Here is a 23,763-nt window from a genome sequence, read left to right on the forward strand (position 1 = left end):
TGCAATCAGACAGACTGGAGCAATTTCTTCTCAGAGAAGGAATTGGCCTTTACTTTAGGTATTCTCCTTTTCAGTGTCATAAGGTGATGACTATCCCATCTTAATAAACTATTCGTAGACGCTGATTTACGATGGGTAGATGTTCGTAAATGTCCCCCCTTATCTTTTCTAATAACTAGGTCCAAAAAAGGCAACTGGATACTATCTGATTCTGACGTGAAACGAAGGCCATCATCATTGATGTTCAAAATATTCACAAACTTCTTAAACTCCTCTAAAGTGCCGTCCATAGAATCAAAATGTCATCTATATACCTGGCCCACAACAGGATGACACGATGCTGCCACCAATCTCCCTCCTCACCAAAAACAATTGTTTCCTCCCACCAGCCTAGGAAGATATTGGCATAAGGTGGGCACAAGGGCTCCACATCGCAGTTCTCCTGACCTGGTGTAAGTACTTACCATTGAAGCGGAAGTAGCTATGGGTCAGGAAAAATTCCATAAGAGTGACCACAAATGAATTATGTGTCTCGCATGGCCCTTAATTTTAGAAAATGCTTAAAGGCATATAAACCGGCATTATGGGGTATATTACTATATAAGGCCTCCAGATCTATCCATGCTATGATGGTATCTGCATCGACTGTTATCCCTCCAGTTTCCTAAGAAAGTCTGTTGTATATACAATTAACATAAATGACACTATTTTGGGTGACATCCATATAAATGAGATCTCCTCTGTGACGTCTTTTTTATAAGCTAAACAAGGCCAACTATTCCCACCTCTCATCGTATGGGAGGCCTTCTACCCCTTGTAATATTCTAGTGGAACTGACTAACTTTTTAACATCATTTTTAAAATGTGAAGCCCAAAACTGGATCCCAGTTAGTGCACTGGACACCTGCAGACACTGCATCATACTGTCTTTTAGATCACATTCAAGACATTATTATTTATTTATATAGAACCATTGATTCCATGGTGCTGTACATGAGAAGGGGTTACATACAAATTACAGATATCACTTACAATTAACAATTGTTACATTAACAATCACAGACTGATACAGAGGGGCGAGGACCCTGCCCTTACGAGCTCACATTCTACAGGATTGTGGCGAAGGAAACAATAGGTTGAGGGTTGCAGGAGCTCTGGTGTTGGTGAGGCGGTAACTTCGGTAGTGGTGAGGAGGCAGCGGGGTCAGTGCAGGCTGTAGGCTTTCCTGAAGAGGTGGGTTTTCAGGTTCCGTCTGAAGGATCCGAATGTGGGTGATAGTTGGACGTGTTGGGGCAAAGAATTCCAGAGGATGGGGGATATTCGGGAGAAGTCTTGGAAGCAGTTGGGTGAGGAGTGAATAAGTGTGGAGGAGAGAAGGAAGTCTTGGGAGGACCGGAGATTACGTGAGGGAGGATATCGGGAGATTAATTCAGAGATATATGGAGGAGACAGGTTATGGATGGCTTTGTAGGTTAGTATTAGTAATATGAACTGGATACACTGAGGGAATGGGAGCCAGTGAAGAGATTTGCAGAGGGGGGAAGCGGAGGAGAAATGTGGAGATAGATGAATTAGTCGGGCAGCAGATTAAGGATGGACTGGAGAGGTACAAGGGTGTTAGCAGGGAGGCCACAGAAAAGTATGTTGCAGTAGTCAAGGCGGGAGATGAGGGCACGCACAAGCATTTTAGTAGATTGACGGTTGAGGAAAGGACGGATTCTAGAGATATTTTTGAGCTGGAGACGACAGGAGGTGGAAAGAGCTTGGATGTGCAGTTTGAAGGACAGGGCAGAGTCAAGGGTTACTCCGAGGCAGCGGACTTCCGGTACGGAGGAAAGCATGATGTCGTTAATTGCAATAGGTCAGGTAAGGAAGATCTATGAGATGGAGGAAAGACGACGAGTTCAGATTTGTCTACGTTGAGTTTGAGGAAGTGAGAAGAAAAGTAGGAGGATATGGCTGATAGACACTACGGGATTCTGGACAGCAGAGAGGTGATGTCTGGGCCAGAAAAGCAGATCTGAGTGTCATCAGCATAAAGGTGGTACTGGAATCCATGGGACTTTATGAGTTGTCCCAGGCTAAGTGTATAGATTGAGAAGAGTAGGGGTCCTAGAACAGAGACTTGTGGGACTCCAACAGAGAGAGGGTGGGATGAGTAGATAGTGTGGGAGTGGGAGATGCTGGAAAGGTATGAGGAGATCCAGGATAGGGTGAGGTCTTTGATGCCAAAAGTGGAAAGGATCTGTAGTAGGAGGCAGTGGTCAACTGTGTCGAAATAAGAGGACAGGTCTAGGAGGAGGAGTACAGAGTATTGTCCGTTAGCTTTGGCTGTAAGTAGGTCGTTAGTAATTTTGGTCAGGGCTGTCTCAGTTGAGTGATGGGGGTGGAAACCAGATTGGAGATTGTCAAAAGAGCAAGTTAGATGAGAGGTGGGAGGAAAGTTCAACGTGGACATGCTGCTCCAGGAGTTTGGAAGTGAATGGGAGCGGCGATATTGGGCGATAGCTGGACATAGCAGTTGGATCGAGGGTTGGCTTTTTAAGGTTAGGCGTGTTTGTGGCATGTTTGAAAGCAGAAGGGGAGGTGCCAGAAGATAGTGAAAGGTTGAAGAGGTTGGTTAGGGATGGGATAAGAGTGGTGGCGAGGTTGGGGAAGAGGTGGGATGGAATGGGGTCAAGCGCACAGGTGGTGAGGTGTGATTTGGAGAGGAGACAGTTAAGCCCCCCTTCAGTGATGTTGGATAGGGAGGTTATGGGGTGTGGGCATTGGTCTGGTGTACAAAGGAATTGTGGTGGTGGAACAATGAAGACTTGCCTTGTTTGGTCGATCTTATTTTTAAAGTATATGGCAAAGTTCACAGCAGAGATGAGGGAGGTTGGAGTGGGCAGTGGGAGGCGAAGGAGGGAGTTAAAGGTTTTGAATAACTGTTTGGGGTTGTAGGATAGGGAAGATATGAGGGTTGTGAAGTAGGCCTGTTTGGCAGAGGTGAGAGCAGATTTAAAAAGGAGTGTTGCCTGTTTGAATGCAGTGAAGTCGTCTTGCGAATGGGTTTTCTTCCAATGCCGCTCTGCAACCCTGGAAACTTGCCAGAGCTTTTTAGTGGTGTTATTGTGCCATGGTTGTCTATTGATACATCGCACCCTGCCATAAACAAGAGGGGCAACCGTGTCAATAGCTGATGCGAGAGAGGCATTGTAGAAAGCAGTGGCACTGTCTGTGTCGTGGAGTGAGGACATGGATGCCAAGTGGTAGGATAGAGTCAGAGAGTGTGTGGGCGTCTAGGTGTGCAAGGTTTCCGCGGAGGTGCGCATGTTGCTGGACATAGGTGACCATTGAGAAGAACAGGGATGAGAAAGTGAGCAGATTGTGGTCGGATAGAGGGAGAGAGGAGGTGGTGAAGTTAGATAGAGAGCAGAGACCGGTGAAGACCAGGTCTAGTAAATGTCCATCTGTGGGGGTGGCTGCGGAGGACCACTGAGTAAGTCCAAAAGATGAAGTAAGGGACAGAAGTTTGGAGGCTATTGAATGAAGATATCACAAGTCACAGACGTTTTAAAATTAAGAAAAATTAAGAAAGATGTTTCTGTAAATTGTGTACAAGTCAAAATAGCCCTTTCTTGAAATGAGGGCATAATTTCTCTTCTGAAGTGTTATTGAACACTTACAGTTGTAACAAAAATTATTGAACCCCCAATTGCAAATTAGAAATATTAGCTAAATTTACACATTCTGCTCATACGCAATAAACCATGTACTCAAGACCAATGTAAGTAACTGACCACAACTAAAATAACAAGGGGTTCCTTCAAGTTCAACACAAAATATCACTTTTATGGACTATTCGGAATTATTCAACCCCTTGAATAGAATCCCCCATAGGAGAAAATATTTGAAAATTAAGTGTTATCTCTAGTGTTGAGCATTCCGATACCGCAAGTATTGGGTATCGGCCGATACTTGCGGTATCGGAATTCCGATACCGAGATCCGATACTTTTGTGGTATCGGGTATCGGTATCGGATACATAGAGATGTGTAAAATAAAGAATTAAAATAAAAAATATTGATATATTTACCTCTCCGGCGGCCCCTGGACTCAGCGCGGGTAACCGGCAGGCTTCGTTGTTCAAAATCAGCGCTTTTAGGACCTGAGAATCACGTCCCGGCTTCTGATTGGTCGCGGGCCGCCCATGTGACCGCCACGCGACCAATCACAAGCCGCGACGTCACCGCAAGCTATTAGCGCGCTCATTTTTGAAAAATGAGCGCGTTAATGACTTTCAAAGACGTAGCGGCTTGTGATTGGTCGCGGCCACGCGACCAATCACAAGCTGCGACGTCACCGCAAGCTATTAACGCGCTCATTTTTAAAAATGAGCGCGTTAATGACTTTCAAAGACGTAGCGGCTTGTGATTGGTCGCGTGGCCGCGACCAATCACAAGCCGCGACGTCACCGCAAGCTATTAACGCGCTCATTTTTAAAAATGAGCGCGTTAATGACTTTCAAAGACGTAGCGGCTTGTGATTGGTCGCGTGGCCGCGACCAATCACAAGCCGCGACGTCACCGCAAGCTATTAACGCGCTCATTTTTAAAAATGAGCGCGTTAATGACTTTCAAAGACGTAGCGGCTTGTGATTGGTCGCGTGGCCGCGACCAATCACAAGCCGCGACGTCACCGCAAGCTATTAACGCGCTCATTTTTAAAAATGAGCGCGTTAATGGCTTTCAAAGACGTCGCGGCTTGTGATTGGTCGCGGCCACGCGACCAATCACAAGCCGCTACGTCTTTGAAAGTAATTAACGCGCTCATTTTTCAAAAATAAGCGCGCTAATAGCTTGCGGTGATGTCGCGGCTTGTGATTGGTCGCGTGGCGGTCACATGGGCGGCCCGCGACCAATCAGAAGCCGGGACGTGATTCTCAGGTCCTAAAAGCGCTGATTTTGAACAAAGAAGCCTGCCGGTTACCCGCGCTGAGTTCAGGGGCCGCCGGAGAGGTAAATATATCAATATTTTTTATTTTAATTCTTTATTTTACACATCCCTATGGATCCCAGGGCCTGAAGGAGAGTTTCCTCTCCTTCAGACCCTGGGAACCATGAGAATACCTTCCGATACTTGATGTCCCATTGACTTGTATTGGTATCGGATATCGGTATCGGCGATATCCGATATTTTTCGGGTATCGGCCGATACTAGCCGATACCGATACTTTCAAGTATCGGACGGTATCGCTCAACACTAGTTATCTCATAAAGGGCTTAATTAGATTCATCAGGTCTGCTTGAGATAAAAACACATCAATATCTGGACTAGCTAGGGGCTTTTTAACTTGACATCTGATTACCTGATAGAAACATTGGTGAGATATGAATAAGGAGGTTGCAGCTCGCAAGCCCAACAATACTGTATTAGTGAAAGGGAAGCTACTGACCATGAGGAAATTGCTAAAATTCCTGTGAAATAAGGCCATAAACTGATGTCTGCCTATGTATCACATTTCGAGCTGGGAATAACAGAAATATGGAGCTCTAATAAGTACTAAAGATGCTTTTCATAAGAAGTTAGAATTGTTCTGAGACTGCAGTAGTCACTAAGCATTTAAGAACTAGGGAATTTTTTAATTTTTCATTTGCCTTCTTTCAAGAGCAATAACTTTAGTTTTCCGTGACATAGGCTGGTTTCACGGATGTGCGTGGCTGGTCTGGGGGCACATACATCACAGGAGGGGCCAGGGGCATATATACATTACAGGAGGGGCCGGGGGGAATTTATACATTACAGAGGGGCCGGAAGACATATACACATTACAGGAGGGGCCGGGGGCATAAACACATTACAGGATGGGATATATATAAATTAGAGGAAGGCTGGGGGCATATATACATTACAGGAGTGGCTGGTGCATATATACATCAGAGGAGGAGCAAGGGTCTATATACATCACTTGAGGTTTTAGCGTCATATATAATTCCCAGGGGGGCAGGGGCTTCTGCTGTTGTTGACGTCGGTGGGACAGGAGTGTGAAGTGTAGAATGTGCCGAGTCCGCCCACAAAGTACATCCTGAAGCAGGACGTAACCCTTTATGCCATGAGACCCAACATTCAGTAGTGAATGCTGTGTACACGCAGTGTCAGTGTCAATTAAAGGGCTGGCCACGTGAGCACTGCGGTTCTTGGGAATCTGCCTGGGACAAAGATCAAACGATGTCGTGGAAGTTCCATGTCGTGGAAGTTCCCCACCACTCGCTTAGTTCTTCATAGCAGTGTTACCTTCACACAGCCAGGCATACAACCACAGCACCTTTAGTTCTGCTGCATGTGAAAAACCAACACAAACTGACACACCCAAAGCTTTACCTCAGGTTTAATGAAAGCCGTGGCCATGGGACACTTGTGAGATCCAGACTGGAGGGAGAGATCTGTCCCACTACCATCCTACAGATCTCTCAAAAAATAAAAGCCCAAAACAGGCTTTCCTAAACTGACTTTGTCAAATAACTTGACCCAGTCCACACTTACTATTAGTTTGCCTAGTAATCACAGCCGTGGTGGTGCTTATTCATTTATTGCACACTATTTCCATTTCATCCTGTTTCTGATATAAGCTAATATAGGAGTGATAACAAGATGAAATGTGAATAGTAAGCAATTTTAATATATACTTACCTTGTAATGTCTTCACATCCTGTTCCGTCCAGATGAGTCCGGATCCCAGAATTTCAAGCGGCGGAAGTTCACTGACCGCCATATTGGGACACCAAAGTGATGAGTGTCTCAATATGGAAACTGCTGGTGGTACCAGCCTCTTGAGCGGAACACCGTTGCACCACACACATATACTGTATATGCCATACGCACCACACACACACACACACACACACACACACACACACACACACACGGGAAGAAGACAGCACAGTGGTGGAGATAAAAAGAGCACATGGGGTACACATGTCAAAGAAGAGATGACATGAGAGGAGAAGACATCAAATGGGGGAGAGAGACAGAGCACAGGGGGGAGACAACTCAAGCGGGACAGCACATGAGGGGAGAACACAGCACAGGAAGGAGAGAGACAGCAGACAAGGGGGATAGCATATGGGGTAGACAGGTAAACAAGAGAGCACAGACGGGAGAAGTCAGCACATGGGGAAAGAGAGAGTGGATAGGTGGGTGTGCACATGGGGGGAGATTCTCAACATTGCAAAGCCTGCCCCCATCGTGACATTACCGCCCTCCAGATGCGATAGCAACAGGCCTCCATCTAGTAAATAAATAAGTACCAAATAAATATATATAAAGAATCAGCATCAGTTTGATTCCAATGAAATAGGAATGTGGTGGATGCTAGTTAAGCCAATTCATAAGAGGAATACTAGTGCCTCCCCCTCCTCTCTACAGCATCGGGTATACAGAGTGAGCATATCCATGCACTAGTACCTTATATACCGACCTATAGGATTCATATGAAAATAATACCCTCCCATAGCACTATGTGTTTTAAAACAATTTGTTTCCGTTTAGTGAAATTAATTTAAGTTATGTTTTATTAGTGTCTTTAATGAGGGATCTCTATTTGCCCGTGGCAATGTGTGTGCATAGCTAATAACCTCATGCTGACCTATAACAGTGTAATTCTAGCGTTCATATCCTTTAAAGTGACACTGATGTTTTTATTTGCTTCTGGAGAAAAGCAAGAATTTTAGCCTGGAGTCCAGGCACTAATAATAATACATGCTGTTTATAAAGATCTCAAAATATTAACTGTTATGTTCTTTTTTCTTGTGGCTTACCACTAAATTGAACTGCAAGAAAATGATGGTTTGGGCTAAGCAATTAAACAAAGAAAATCAATAATAAAAAAAAAACAGAAATACAAATGAGACCTTCCAGTGTGTTGAAGATTGTATCTTACCTTGCGAGAATCATGTTCATATGTGGAAAACCAAGGCTCAGCGCTTCCCATAAGGCTTGAAAACAAGGCACTAGAATAAGTAAGAATCTTTGTAATTAACAAGAACTCTGCTGAACAATATGGTCAACCTGCACCAAGAGAGACATGTACATTGTATAACACGCACCACACTGGGCCAAAAAAAATGGAATAATGGGGAGTTTTATCATTCGTCTCGAGGCTATAAATTCACCATTTAATAACATAATATTTTGTGAAAATCTTTTTTTTTTAGTTACCCAAAAAAACTTTTTCTGTTGTTAAAATTATGCCATTAGTATACAAATCTAAATTCTATCTGTGACTTTATATAAAACCAAAAAATTTACCTAAGCTATAACAGGCAGGTAATTGCAGCTTACCTGCCTGTTGTGCACGGCGTCGTTCTTCCCTTGCACAGATCAGTGACAGACCGCTCCTGCCGGTGACTCAGAAGCCTCTGCTGACATCACTTCTAAAGAGCAGAGGCTTCTTTCTCTTTCAACAGGGTGGGACTTCAGACATTATTCTGATTGATAGCCAGATCCTTGCTGCCTAACTTGGGGAGCCGTCTGTCAATCAGAACGAAGTCGGAAGTCCCGCTCCGTCGTGTCAGCAGGGGCTGCTGAATCGCTGGCAGGGGTGGTATGTGACCACTCTGTGTCGGGAAGTATGGCCTCCTGCACAACAGGCAGGTAAGTTGCAATTACCTGCCTTAGTGCTTAGATACGTTTTTTGTTTTTTTATAAAGTCTTGGATAAAACTCATATAGCTTCAAGGGGACAATGCCATATAAAAAAAATTACATAAATGAAATCTAACAGTAAAGGTCACACGGCAGTTATTCTTCTGTTATATAACAGAGTCTTTGATGGGCATTCCTTAAAGGGGCTCTCCAGAAAAGAATTATAAAATAACAAAGCAAAATCCTAAATAAATTGAATGAGAAAATCACCATTGTTTTGTCTAAGGAGGTAATTACTATAGAACTAAAATTGCCATCTTCCTGTCACACCGACAGAAATTTGTCCTAGAATGTTAATGATTAACTGACATGCTTGTGAGCATGTGCAGTTGGAAGCTCCATTTCTGTGACATGGAGATACCTATTCCATTGTCATTCAGATATACAGGCTACACAGCAGTGAGAGCAGCCTCTTCTTTCCTCAGTACTCCTGGTATCTCCAGTACTTGATCAGAAATTCAGGGTGGACAGCAGTGTGAGCAGCCTCTTCTTTCCTCAGTACTCCTGGTATCTCCAGTACTCAATCAGAAATTCAGGGTGGACAGCAGTGTGAGCAGCCTCTTCTTTCCTCAGTACCCCTGGTATCTCCAGTACTCGATCAGAAATTCAGGGTGGACAGCAGTGTGAGCAGCCTCTTCTTTCCTCAGTACTCCTGGTATCTCCAGTACTTGATCAGAAATTCAGGGTGGACAGCAGTGTGAGCAGCCTCTTCTTTTCTCAGTACCCCTGGTATCTCCAATACTTGAACCTGAAAACTCATCTCTTCAGGAAAGCCTACAGCCTGCACTGACACCGCTGCTGCCTCATCACCAACGAAGCTACCGCCTCACCAACACCGGAGCTACCACCTCACCAACACCGGAGCTACCGCCTCACCAACACCGGAGCTCCTGCAACCCTCAACCTACTGTCTCCTTCCCCATAATCCTGTAGAATGTAAGCCCGCAAGGGCAGGGTCCTCGCCCCTCTGTATCAGTCCGTCATTGTTAGTTTGTTTACTGTATGTGATATTTGTAACTTGTATGTAACCCCTTCTCATGTACAGCACCATGGAATCAATGGTGCTATATAAATAAATAATAATAATAACTTGATCAGAAATTCAGGGTGGACAGCAGTGTGAGCAGCCTCTTTCCTCAGTACCCCTGGTATCTCCAGTACTCGATCAGAAATTCAGGGTGGACAGCAGTGTGAGCAGCCTCTTCTTTCCTCAGTATTCCTGGTATCTCCAGTACTTGATCAGAAATTCAGGGTGGACAGCAGTGTGAGCAGCCTCTTCTTTCCTCAGTACCCCTGGTATATCCAGTACTCGATCAGAAATTCAGGGTGGACAGCAGAGTGAGCAGCCTCTTCTTATCTCAGCACTCTTTGTATCTCTGTATTAGATCAGATAGGCAGGGTGGACAGCAGTGTGAGCAGCCTCTTCTTATCTCAGCACTCTTTGTATCTCTAGTATTAGATCAGATAGGCAGGTTGGACAGCAGTGTGAGCAGCCTCTTCTTACCTCAGCACTCCTGGAATCTCCGGTACTGGGAGCACAGCTTCCTACACAAGAAGGGAATGAGGGTACGTCCTACTGCACATGCTCACAGGCACCCGATTTATCAATATTCTCTTTCATTGTAATAATGAAATGATGGCTGTCAGTTGAATTTTATAGAGATTACCCCTCTAGACAAAACAACTGTGATTTGCTAATAAAAAGTATTTAGGAATTTATTTATAATGACGTTTTCTTTATTTTTTTCTATTCCTGGAGAACCCCTTTAACCAGGGTGTCCTATATCAGATATGGACCATAAATAAGAGTTTAGCCTTTGAACAGGTTTATAATAATAATAATAATAATAATCTTTATTTATATAGCACCAACATATTCCGCAGCGCTTTACAGTTTATAGGATGGAGTCCGCAATATTTAATGTAGGGTTGAAGTGAACATAAAGTGACCTGCAGCCATGTAAAGCAGAGGAACACCCCAGAGGTGAAGGAAGCAGTTTGATTATTAGCGCCTCAAACTTTGATGAAAAATGCACATTAAAAGCCTCAGTTTGACGTATTTCGTTCAGCAGTGGTGCAATTTATGCATCTAATGTATGCAGTGTTGATTTGATAACACTTTGCATGTTCTCCCCATTGTTGGGTGGGTTTCCTCCGGGTTCTCCGGTTTCCTCCCACACTCCAAAGACATACTGATAGGGAATTTAGATTGTGAGCCCCAATGGGGACAGTGATGATGATGTCTGTAAAGCGCTGCAGAATATGACGGTGCTATATAAGTGAGTAAAATACATAAATCTACAGGAGGTCACCTAGTGGCATGCAGATGTGTTCACACACTGATCAAAACATGCACTAGGAACCTCACATTTTTATGTGTGCAGAAATAGTGCATTACATTTTTGCATAGTACTGTAGCATTTTTATTGCGTTTGTATCAGTGTGCCATATAACAGCGTCCAACACCCTTCAGATGGCCAGTGAATGTTATAATTTATATATATTAATTAAATAGTTCAGCATTACTAAGGTTTCTGACTTACTAGGCGTCATGTTCCAAGAAATCAGGATTCAACAGAACTTTCATTTCTTCACTAGAAAAAAAACCCATAATATTAATGTCTTTTATGCCGTGAACCATAATGCCAATACATGTTATGATTGAAAAATATGCATTTTTGAGTTGTTTCTTTGGGAACAAGTTAAATAAAAAACAGGTTTTTCTTCTAAACATTTATAACAGTCATTAATTGTCAGACTTTTACTGAAGAAGAAATGAGGCAACATTCATCAGTTGGTGGAGACATTGGCATTTATTATCGCAGACAGATTCTCAATGAGGTGTGCTACTCCATCCCAATATAGACATTGTGTTTTTACAGTGGTAGAACAACAAAAAGAGTTTCATCTACAGGTTTCATTAGGTCGCCAACCTTAACAAATTTTTAAAGGCTCTAAGTGGCATAAAAAGTTTTAAAAAAATTTGATCCTTCAGCTCCCATTCCAAAACTTCCTTGGTGCCATTTATGCAAAACAAAAGTTGAAGTGGACTAACCCTTTTCAAATACCTAATTCTGCTAATATGCGACTCCTGGGGGCTCAGATCTATGGTCCTGTTTGATGCATATTTTTACACTGTATATCTACTCTAGTTTTGTTATACATACCTACATCTGACTAGAAGGGAAGAAATGGATCACTTAATGTCTCTCCTTTCCAAAAATGCAGCATCTAAATATGGTCATAAATCATAAGGCTATTCAACCCTTCATAGTACTACTTTGTAATAATAATATTTACTAGTAAAGTTGTGGTCAAAAGTTTTGAAAGTGGCACAAATGTTTAATTTTCACAAAGTTTACTACTGTCAGCATAAAATATATTTGGATCAATAGCATCTATTGTTTATAAATTGTAATAACCAGCCAAAAAAGTAGGTATGAAACATAACTTTTAATATAACATTAAAAACCCTGTTTACATATGAAAACTTCAAATAAATACGGTCACCAATTCCAAAAGTGCTTTTTGGACTTCAAACTAAAGCCCTATGAATATAAAAACAATGCCGCAGAATAAGTACTAGGAACAATTTCACCAATGTGTCAGAAGACCATCCTGAATAGAGCTGAACCAATTTTTCAAAATTCGATACCGATTACAATTTCACCAATGTGTCAGAAGACCATCCTGAATAGAGCTGAACCAATTTTTCAAAATTCGATTCCGATTCCGATTATTCGGCAGCAAATATTGGTTTTGCAATATTTGCCAAACACAGCTGAATGTCATTGGAGTCAATGGGAGTAGAAACCACCAAATATATTCGGAAACGATCATCAAACATAAATTCGATACGAATAGGGTAACAATATGGCACAACTATGGCAAATTCAGATTCGGCAATTGATTCAGAACATAGTCGCTCAACTCTAATCCCGAGTAGCTCCAGTTGAAAGATCATCAGATGTTAGGGAGGCAATGATTCCTTGTTTGAATCCCTCATCAGAAAATCGCCCTGGTTTTCTTCCGCCATGTTTCCTCAAGAAGCTTCATTCATCAGGGAAGATGATAAATAGTGCAAAGCCTGGCCACTGGCTTACTTGCAGCATAGAAACCCAGTCATCTGCAGTCCAATCGTGTCGTACTTCTTGCAGAATGTCAACCTGTTCTTGATGGTTTTCTTTGAAATAAGTGTTTCTTTGCTGTCCTTCTTGACAGTGTGTGCAGAAGTATTGACACCTGCCTCCTATTGAAGAGCAAGCTCTGCACCGGTATTGAATGGATCTCCAATCATCTGTAGAATACAGTCCTGGCACTAGATGTACTTTCTTGGACTCACTGCAGCCTTCTTCACAAGAATGGAACCTCTGTCTTTAAAGTTCTTCATGATCCAATAAATGGTTGATTTAAGGGCAATCTTACAAGCAACAAAGGTCTTTGCATGTAAAGCCACTTTGATGTAAAGCAGTGTTCCCCAACTCCGGTCCTCAAGAGCCACCAACAGGTCATGTTTTGAGGATTTCCTTAGTATTGCACAGGTCATCGAATGCTTGCCTGTCCAGGTGATGCAATTATCACCTGTGCAATACTAAGGAAATCCTGAAAACATGACCTGTTGGTGGCTCTTGAGGACCGGACTTGGGGAACACTGATGTAAAGTAATGATGACTGCACGTTTCCTTGGAGGTGACCATTGTTATCAGAATTAGACAATTATTTCGAAGCCTCCTTTTAAAGCAACTATTCAGCTTCACAACTCAATCAGAACAACAGAGTGAGAGATCAGCTGCTTTGACCTCATTAACATTTTCTCTTGACCTGAAGAGAAGATCACTGAAATAAATTAGTTCTCATGCTTCGCACTGACGAGGGCCAACAGCCCGAAACACCGTGTCTGCGAATTGAGATACTAATTTGGCTTTTATCCTAAGTCATATTGCATGACTCGTTAAAGAGTTGATTGTGACTTGTAGGATCGCTACTTCCAACAGGTGGCGTTATAGAGTTTAAGTCCTCTTTTTCTCAGAAGAGGCAATTTGCATATGAAATGAAGTAAGCAGATCAATTTGGTGCAAGGCTGAAATTCAGTGGAATTGAGGTTTTACAGATGAAGTTAATTTTCATGGCAAGAAATAACTGGAATTTTTTTTGCAATTCATCTGATTGCTCTTCATGACAACTAAAGTTAATGCCAGAAAAAAAGTGAAGCAAAGAACCAAAATCTGTGTCAGTCTCAAGACTATTGGCCACAACTGTAGATAGACGAGCTTACAAAGGGGCAGATTGACTAAACTCCTGCAAGTATGACACGGCAGGATGGAGCGAGATTACTATCTTTACTTGCCCTTAGACAAAATTTAATTGAAATCAAGCTTTTCTTAATATATCCTATGTCTAGTCTTCTTCCTAAGCTAAACCAGTGAGGTATTTCAATCTTTCTCGGTGTATTGTATATAATGTTTTCGGTTGCTTCATTAATTGAAAGTCAGGTGATGACGGTGCTGTTCATTATGTTCAAAGAATATACGTCAGCCAACCAGTGCAGGGGCCGTCTACTGCAAGACCCCCATGGATCACTTGCTAAAATACCACACTAGGTGTAGAAGTACCCACCTTGGTTGTGCAGCTTCACTTGCATGCATAAACGCCTGATGATCACAATGCAGTATGAATAATATGGGCGCCAACAGTTCATGCATTCCCTGAAAATTAAGAGTAAATTATCAGTACTGTTTTATAGAAAAAACAATATTCATGTAAATATACACAACTGTTCAAGACTGTTCTGTGCAGATTACATTATCTGAAAATGCAATTATTATTTATTACACGGAATAACTTGGAAGATGTAGAGTTGGGTCCCTTTTCCAGATATAAAAGGCTTCATTCAACTGGGAAAAATTTCCACAAATGTTAGGTATTTTTGTAGATATTGCGCACCTATCCATCTATGCAGGCAGGTATCAATCACCTTTCCTATCCTAATGCCCTAATGTATAGAACAGTTGCGCAATAGCTGTCGATAATGCACTGATCCCAACTTAGTCGAGAAATAATTGGCGTCGTGCACCTCCTGATGCAGAACTGAGAAGTGCTGGGTAAGTCCTTTATTAATTATCAGCGCTGACTACATACATTTGGCCATAAAGGCTACTTATTAATTACAGAAGGTTTCTAAAGTCTCAAATTCAGCTGTAAATAACAATGTGTTCAGTTCACATCACTTGTGCCTCAGGTGGTCACCTACCACATGCCATTCTTGGAATCTTTTTCCTTCTGTGTGCTCGAGTGTAATCAATACACTTGGCTTTCTACACTGCTAGAACTCTGCACACATGCAATCCTTTACGTCACCAAGAGATGGGGGTTTCAGGCCTCTTGTACAAAAAAAAAAAAGGAACATTTTTCCAGCTCACCTTTCAAGAATTAAAGAAGTTGTCCACTACTAGGACAACCCCTTCTCCATTCCTCATGGTTGGCCCCTATAAAATAGAAAAGCTTATACTCGCCTCAAGTGCCGGCACAGTTCCAGCGATGTCGGCAGTCGCATTCCCGAGGCTCTCGTGCGCTTGTTATGACATGTGAGCCTGTGGTACAATCAGCGTTGGCGTCACTGTACTCACCTTATGACAAATCAAACAGCAACAGGAAATCATGACTGTGACTTCTGTCTCACTTCCTCTTGATGTTTGATTTGTTCGAAGGTGGAGACAGTGACATCAATTGGGTGCCAAGCTCACGGGTAATAACAACCGCACGAGAGCCCCAGGATTGCAAGTGCTGACACAGCTGGAACGGCGTCGGCACAGGAGGTGAGTATAAGCTTTTTTATTTTATCAGCGCCAAACATTTAGATCAAGAAGGGGTTGTCCTAGTAGTGGACAACTTTAGAAATATATTTACTAAGAAAATTTGTGACGTGTTCAATCCTTATTTATGCACTGACTGTATGATTCCACCCAGGCATGATTTGCTATAAAATGCTGAGGCGCATTGCACGGCGAATAAGCCTCCTTACCTTGACAAGCCAGATCTGTTATGTCACTCTCCACAAGGAGAAACCTTACTCCTTAGACCTCAGTCCAGTGCCTCTCTCCTGGCCAAATCAGTTCTCATCCTTCGCACTGACGAGCGCCAACAGCCCAAAACACTGTGTCTGCGAACTGAGATACTGATTTGGCATTTCATCATAAGTCATATTGCAAGACTCGTTAAAGGGTTGTAGGATTGCTACTTCCAACAGGTGGCGCTATAGAGTTCAAGTGCTCTTTTTCTCTGAAGAGGCAATTTGCATATCTAAAATGCTGCAGAGTTTCAGAGACAAACATTCTTTTAATAGCTGTCAGGAACACTAGCTGGACAGCCAGGTCCTGCCAACTGCACAGGATCGACCGGTTTCTTTCTACATTTGCCGGAAATTGAACCACGCGGCAGACTAATAAAAGTATGCTTTTATACGCAACGTTTCAGTGTCAAACACACTTAGCTGAAATCACTTACATGTTGCATGTGGATTGGGCAGCATGTATCAGGTTGTCTTTAAAGGGATTTTGACAGCAGAAAATGACTACTAAGACCAAGCACATGAACTTGGTGAACCCTTGGCTTGGCGAAACAAATCAGTGCACCTTTCTACCTACTTGTATATTTTTAATCTCTGTTTTTTTCTTCCTTTTTTGACAGCTGTAGCTTTATGGGTGTAAAAGGGAACAAGTAAGTGGGTAGGTGCAGTCATTTTGTGCCAACAGACTCCCTGTAAGAGAACTTTTCACATTGCCTTCCTTCTATCAGTATGCAATGCTGCAAACGGAAAAAGAAAACTGTGGTAAAGTTTTGTGTTTGTCAACAGCCTGTAGGCTCGCAAAATTGAACCTGTTCTTTATATGCCTGTGTTCATTTAGCCCACCAAGCAGTCTTTATTAAAGCTGGAGCATCAGGCAGTCAAAGTTCATTAATACCATTTATGTAATCTATGCGGTTTCAATTAACTCAGCAAGACATTCTACTACATGATAACAGTCTCATTAATTCAATAAAACCCCATAACTATTAACAATATGGTCTATGTTAAACGGGGTGTCACCTACTACAAAGTAATGGCTTTAACAGCTTGTGCGGAGACTTAAGTTTTTCTCTTCTTTTAAATGTTATCAAGTTAAATATTCATTCCTTATGCAGAAAGGTGTTATTTCTCTGTAAGGCATCTTCAAGATATCAAACCCAAGCAGGGGGTAATTAAGCTGTTTTAATTCTTACCCAGTAATAATATTACTTTCTAGTTCAGTAAATGACAGACTTTGTTTAAAATTATACACGGTTTCCCACTTCAATGCATGACGAGCCTGGGGTGTATTCACTTAACGCTGTGGGAATGGACACCGTTGAATAATTACGACCAAGGAAATTTATAAGAAAAAAAATAAAATAAAATAAGGAAAAAAAATTGCTCGCCATTAATTTTTATTTGGCTTAACGATTCGTTTTCACATCGCAGTTAACATAGCTAGGAAATATGCCTTTCCGAACTTGTTTATTGCTTAGTTAACGTAATTTGATTTTATAAAGTTCTTTAGTGTCTTTTTTCCCAATGTTCTCTGTCGAAAACTAATACAAAAACGGCATTAACTTGAAAATGAGTCTCTGCTAGGAGGCCCCCTATGTTTCTCCAAATCTCTAATAGCTGCTGAATATAAACAGCTTTGCGCAGTCTCTTTTAATCCTGGGTTACGATATCACTCTCCTCATTGCTATACACGATGCAGACTATTAAAGCATTGGCAAATGGTCAGGGGGTCTACAGCCCTTGGCCATTAACTATGGGTAAGGGTCCCAAGACCTTATTTTCACCAAACAAAACCAAATACTTATACAAATTCTTTTTTTCTCTAATTTATTTTTACCTTTCTTATTAGAAAATTTGTATTTTATTTTCTATACATGATTTTGCAGACAGCCATCTTGTCCAAGCTTACATAAAAGCACCAACCCAACGTTTCTTTTTTATTGCAGAGTTGGAGTGGCGCTATAAATTTAAATCCAATGCCGATAGTCTCATATTTACCAATAGTTATCTTCATACTTTCTATTCTCTTCTATTTCAGAGGTCAGAAGATCGCAGCGTTTGGATACATGCCTGCACTGTTTGGATCTACTTTGCTTTAAAGCCAGCTGTGCAGATTTCTCTTGTTCTTTTATTGCAAGGTATGAATATTTCGGTTTGTCTCCTAAAGCTTTCTGTCCCCAGTTATCACAGCTGTTCTGATTTCTCCACTCCCATCTGATACAAGTACTCACATCTTAGTTTAGCTAGTTGCCAGTGATAGTTTGCTAGATTTTGGTAGCGGTGGAAAGAGAAGTCACCTAGAAGTTGGCTCCGGAGACTGCCGTTTGGAAGTTTGTTTGGTGTCTTCCTTTTCTTTATCTCCCTTTTGATCTGTCTAAACCTTCCTCTCCCTTTTTACCCTTGTCTGTTAACCTTATTGTTTAGATCATAGAGAAGGACTAGTGTTCCTGCTGCGCCAAGCACTAGCCAGGGCCATGCTTAGGGTAAGACAATGATAGGAACATGATCGTCGCACAAGGTGGAATAACCCATCTAGAGACATCAGGGAGCTCAGGGCAAGTTTCAGTGGTGCCCCCCTTATCTTTCCCTAGTGGCAATGCTCCCCTTCCAATCTGCATCCAGGAACGTCACTCAGAGGGTCTACATTCCACAAGCATGACACTTCTTCTGTTATAGGCACCACTCTGGTATGTCTCCCTCAGTTTGTGACCTGCCGGAAAACGAGGCTCTCATAGAATTACATTGAGAGCTTGTGACCATTACCTCTAAAATCTGGTAAGTCAGAAGCTGCAGTCTCAAGAGGGTGGCGCAAGACCAGAGTGTCACTGGGAAGAGCTGAAAAAGGCAGGTGGTAAATGTAAGACTGGGGCAGGGAACTTAGATTAGTAGCACCACTCCAGTGCTGAAATTATGAAATAAAAAAAAAAAAATAGAGTGGTGGTTTAACAGCAGTTAAGACTTACGCTATACAGAAGCCACTCGGAGCATAGGAAACAGTAGTGACTTTTATGGAAATGTATTCTAGGAATGATCTGATATGTGCCAAAGTCAATGTGTAGTAAAGGGGAGGAGGTGATCTGTGACCATAACCTATTACGACCAGAGGATCATCAGTTATCGATATACAGGTGTGATCATTCCTTGTAATACGCCTGTTACGATAATCCTGTGTTCCCCAACCTTTCTGACCTTGTGAGCCACATCCAGCTCCTGCTCCACTCACAGGAGTGACAACCAAAGCTCCTATTATGGGTTAATGATAATCAAAGCTTTCCACAGAAATCCCCCCGAAGCAGTATACCCCGAGCCAGGGATTCCCACAATACCCCCATTCTGTACCATCCCATCAAGTATTCCCAACACACTGCCTGATTCAGCTTCAAGCACCTCCTCTGACAGATAGTATCATCATGTCTCCAGCCTACCATACTAAAATTATCTCCAAACCCCTAACTCCAGTATATGTGCATGCAGATCTGTTCTTCTGTGCAGGGCCACTCACAAAATTCACCATTTTGAGATGTGACCTTCATACCAGTTTGCAAGAACCTGGAGCTAATGCACGAAGCTGGCAGACAGCCGAGAACCACAATTCATGGGACAACATGTGTATCCCGAGGATTTAATCAGCCATCATATGCCTTTAACATCAGCAGGTGGAACAACACTGATAATCTCTGACAGTGGCATTCGACACACGTTGGCACGGGATGTGTTATTTCACAAGCCAATAGACACACCCGTAACAAGATCGCGAGGCGCCGATGGGTTGCCATGACAGACAAAGATCTGCTAAAGATCTCCGTGCTTGTCATGATGATTCTCCTGTAAAAGCCATGTTTTTAAAAATATGAATAAAATAAAAAAAATATTAAATTTCAAATCTCCCCCTTTAGCCCCAATAAAAATAAAACTAAAAATAAATAAAAAATACAAATATTTGTTATCACTTTGTTCATAAATGTCTGATCTATCAAAATATAAAGAAAATTAATCAGACAGGTAAATGGTCTAACAAGAAAAAAACAAACGCCAGAATTCCTTTTTTTGACAGCCGCAAAATTGCAGTAAGATGCAATAAGAGGCATTCAAAGCGTTGTATCAACCCTAAAATAAAATCACTAAAACTGTCAGCTCAGGGTACAAAAAATAAGCCCTCGCTCAGCACTATATCTCAAAAATTAAAAGCGTTACCGATCTCAGAAAATGTCGGCACAAGAAAAGTTTGTTGGTTTCTTTTTTGACAAATTTCTGAATTTTTTTTTACCACTTAAAGAACAACTATACACAAATGGTATCTGAGCAATTGTACAGACCTTTAGAATCGTATTACCAGGTCAATTTTACCGTATAGTAAACATGGTAAATAAAAAAAACCTCAAAGAGTTGTGAAATTGCCTGCAAAGGCAACCCATCAGTGCCATGGGGTGTGGTGGTAATTAAGCGGCAAAGGGGCCGTGCCCATTGTCCAACCATTTAGATCCTGTGGTCAATGGAATATAATGATTAAACAGCAATGACTGAATCTAGCTCTGATTGCTGCAGTCACAGGTGGGCGCTGGCTGTATGACACAGCTGGCACCTGCCATGTATGAAGTGGACTCAGCTCCTCCAATATACTCGCACAGGACATGTGATGTAACTGGTAAAAGGCTAAAACCCACAAAATAATAAGAGAAAAAAGAAGTTTACAATGCTTAAAAAAATCATTTTTCACAATTATCTATAGTGATCGCATTAGAAGAGCAAAGAGTTTCATAATTCACATAATGCACAGCAATAACGAATAGGGCAATGGATCCTATAGGTAAGTGGCGCGTCTGACCTGCTTATAAAGCAAATGTTCATTTTCTCTGGCATAACAGAAAAGTACATCAGTGAGGATAGTTCTCACATCTTCTTGCTGGAAGAACTGCATTTCAGGAAATCTGGAAGAGAGATTTTAGATAGGATTAGCAATATTCAATTTGATCAGTGAAGTTGTGAAAAGGATAGGAAATAAATGCAAATTTCACTTCCACATATAAAAATGTTCTGCAGGAGTGAAACTACTATACTATTATCTTCCATGAAAAATTCTTAAAGAAAACCAATTGTCCCACTTCTAATTCTGCTAGTTGACAGTTTCTCTTACACATTTTAATATTCATCAATCCCTATAGCTATAGTGAGACGAGTCGGACTCCCATTATCTACCACCTGTCGGCTCTATTAACATGTCTACTTAAGGAAATACTTGTTTTCCTCATAAAATAATAATTCAAACAATTCATGTTTTCTAGAACGTGGTGCCGTTCTTCCCTTCCTAGAAATGTATGCATCAACATAAACTTGGTGCAACCGTTTCTCTTGTCAAAGGGGTTTGTCGCTGCACAATCTAATCGGTGCTGATACCATCAGCGTGTACAGGGACAAACATTTACAAAAGGCACTGAAAACGGAGACAGCAAGCCCTTATGCTGCTATTAGACGCAGATAGTGGGATAGTGCTCAGACAAATACATAGAGAGATGTGTCATATACCAAAAAACAATAGTAAAGAACAAAAAGTAAGGAATAGGCATCAATATCCCTACAATATCACCAAAAACCAAGGATAGTGAAAATGGAAATATTTATTAGAAACATACAGTTAAGTCCATAAATATTTGGACAGAGACAACATTTTTCTAATTTTGGTTATAGACATTACCACAATGAATTTTAAACAAAACAATTCAGATGCAGTTGAAGTTCAGACTTTCAGCTTTCATTTGAGGGTATCCACATTAAAATTGGATGAAGGGTTTAGGAGTTTCAGCTCCTTAACATGTGCCACCCCGTTTTTAAAGGGACCAAAAGTAGTTGGACAGATTCAATAATTTTAAATAAAATGTTCATTTCTAGTACTTGGTTGAAAACCCTTTGTTGGCAATGACTGCCTGAAGTCTTGAACTCATGGAAATCACCAGACGCTGTGTTTCCTCCTTTTTGATGCTCTGCCAGGCCTTCACTGTGGTGGTTTTCAGTTGTTGTTTGTTTGTGGGCCTTTCTGTCTGAAGTTTAGTCTTTAACAAGTGAAATGCATGCTCAATTGGGTTGAGATCAGGTGACTGACTTGGCCATTCAAGAATATTCCACTTCTTTGCTTTAATAAACTCCTGGGTTGCTTTGGCTTTATGTTTTGGGTCATTGTCCATCTGTAGTATGAAATGACGACCAATCAGTTTGGCTGCATTTGGCTGGATCTGAGCACACAGTATGTCTCTGAATACCTCAGAATTCATTCGGCTGCTTATGTCCTGTGTCACATCATCAATAAACACTAGTGACCCAATGCCACTGGCAGCCATGCATGCCCAAGCCATCACACTGCCTCCGCCGTGTTTTACAGATGATGTGGTATGCTTTGGATCATGAGCTGTACCACGCCTTCGCCATACTTTTCTCTTTCTATCATTCTGGTAGAGGTTGATCTTGGTTTCATCTGTCCAAAGATGGTTATTCCAGAACTGTGCTGGCTTTTTTAGATGTTTTTTTAGCAAAGTCCAGTCTAGCCTTTTTATTCTTGATGCTTATGAGTGGCTTGCACCGTGCAGTGAACCCTCTGTATTTACTTTAATGCAGTTTTCTCTTTATGGTAGATTTGGATATTGATACGCCGACCTCCTGGAGAGTGTTGTTCACTTGGTTGGCTGTTGTGAAGGGGTTTCTCTTCACCATGGAGATTATTCTGCGATCATCCACCACTGTTGTCTTCCGTGGGCGCCCAGGTCTTTTTGCATTGATAAGTTCACCAGTGCTTTCTTTCTTTCTCAGGATGTACCAAACTGTAGATTTTGCCACTCCTAATATTGTAGCAATTTCTCGGATGGTTTTTTCTGTTTTCGCAGTTTAAGGATGGCTTGTTTCACCTGCATGGAGAGCTCCTTTGACCGCATGTTTACTTCACAGCAAAACTTTCCAAATGCAAGCACCACACCTCAAATCAACTCCAGGCCTTTTATCTGCTTAATTGAGAATGATATAACGAAGGGATTGCCCACACCTGTCCATGAAATGACCTTGGAGTCAATTGTCCAATTACTTTTGGTCCCTTTAAAAACATGGTGGCACATGTTAAGGAGCTGAAACTCCTAAACCCTTCATCCAATTTTAATGTGGATACCCTCAAATGAAAGCTGAAAGTCTGAACTTCAACTGCATCTGAATTGTTTTATTTAACCCCTTAGTGACCAAGCCAAATTTTTGAAATCTGACCAGTGTCACTTTATGTGGTAATAACTCTGCAACGCTTCAACAAATCCCAGTGATTTTGAGATTGTTTTTTCGTGACACATTATACTTTATGATAATGGTAAATTTAGTTCAACATTTTTTGTGTTTATTTATAAAAAATATAAAAAATTTGAGAAAAATGTTAAAAAATTAGCAATTTTCAAAATTTGAATGATTATCCCTTTAATCCAGATAGTCATACAACAGCAAACCATTAATAAATAACATTTCCCACATGTCTGCTTTACATCAGCACCATTTGTAAAATGTTATTTTATTTTGTTAGCATTTTAGGAGGTTTAAAAATGTAGCAGCAATTTTTCATTTTTTCAAAGAAATTTACCACATTTATTTTTTTAGGGACTTATCCATGTTTGAAGTGACTTTAGGGGTCCCATATATTGGGAAACCCCCAAGCGTGATACCATTTTAAAAACAGCACCCCCAGACATATTGAAAACTGCTGTCAGGTAGTTTATTAACCCTTCAGGTGCTTTACAGGAATTAATGCAAAGTGGCATGACAGAAATGAAAATGTGTATTTTTACCACCTAAATGTTGCTAACTTCTAAACAGATTACTATAGCCGTCAGACTCTAAGGCCACTATTTGGTCATGAATTGCCATCGCAAACATCAGGACAACAAAATCATGATCTGAGGGCACCAATTGGGATAAAGAAGAAGCCCCCACACTCTTTTAACCATTTATAATGATGTAGTCACTATTGACAGCAGCATCTAAGGGGTTAAACAG

The 23,763-nt window shown here is 41.4% G+C and overlaps 1 protein-coding gene across 5 annotated transcripts in view; it reads right to left on the reverse strand.

The window, feature by feature from the left end:
- TBC1D5 (TBC1 domain family member 5) overlaps positions 1-23,763 on the reverse strand; it is an 811,132-nt gene that overhangs the window by 303,143 nt on the left and 484,226 nt on the right. For all 5 annotated transcript variants that reach the window (XM_069729958.1, XM_069729963.1, XM_069729960.1 and 2 more), the window contains 4 exons: positions 20,576-20,678; positions 14,301-14,389; positions 11,228-11,278; positions 7,922-7,991 (listed from right to left, as the gene is read on the reverse strand). In XM_069729958.1, the coding sequence (XP_069586059.1) occupies positions 7,922-7,991; positions 11,228-11,278; positions 14,301-14,389; positions 20,576-20,678 (313 nt within the window). The remainder of the gene's footprint in view (positions 1-7,921; positions 7,992-11,227; positions 11,279-14,300; positions 14,390-20,575; positions 20,679-23,763) is intronic.

This window comes from Ranitomeya imitator, chromosome 6, assembly GCF_032444005.1.
Source record: "Ranitomeya imitator isolate aRanImi1 chromosome 6, aRanImi1.pri, whole genome shotgun sequence".
Lineage (NCBI taxonomy): Eukaryota > Metazoa > Chordata > Amphibia > Anura > Dendrobatidae > Ranitomeya > Ranitomeya imitator.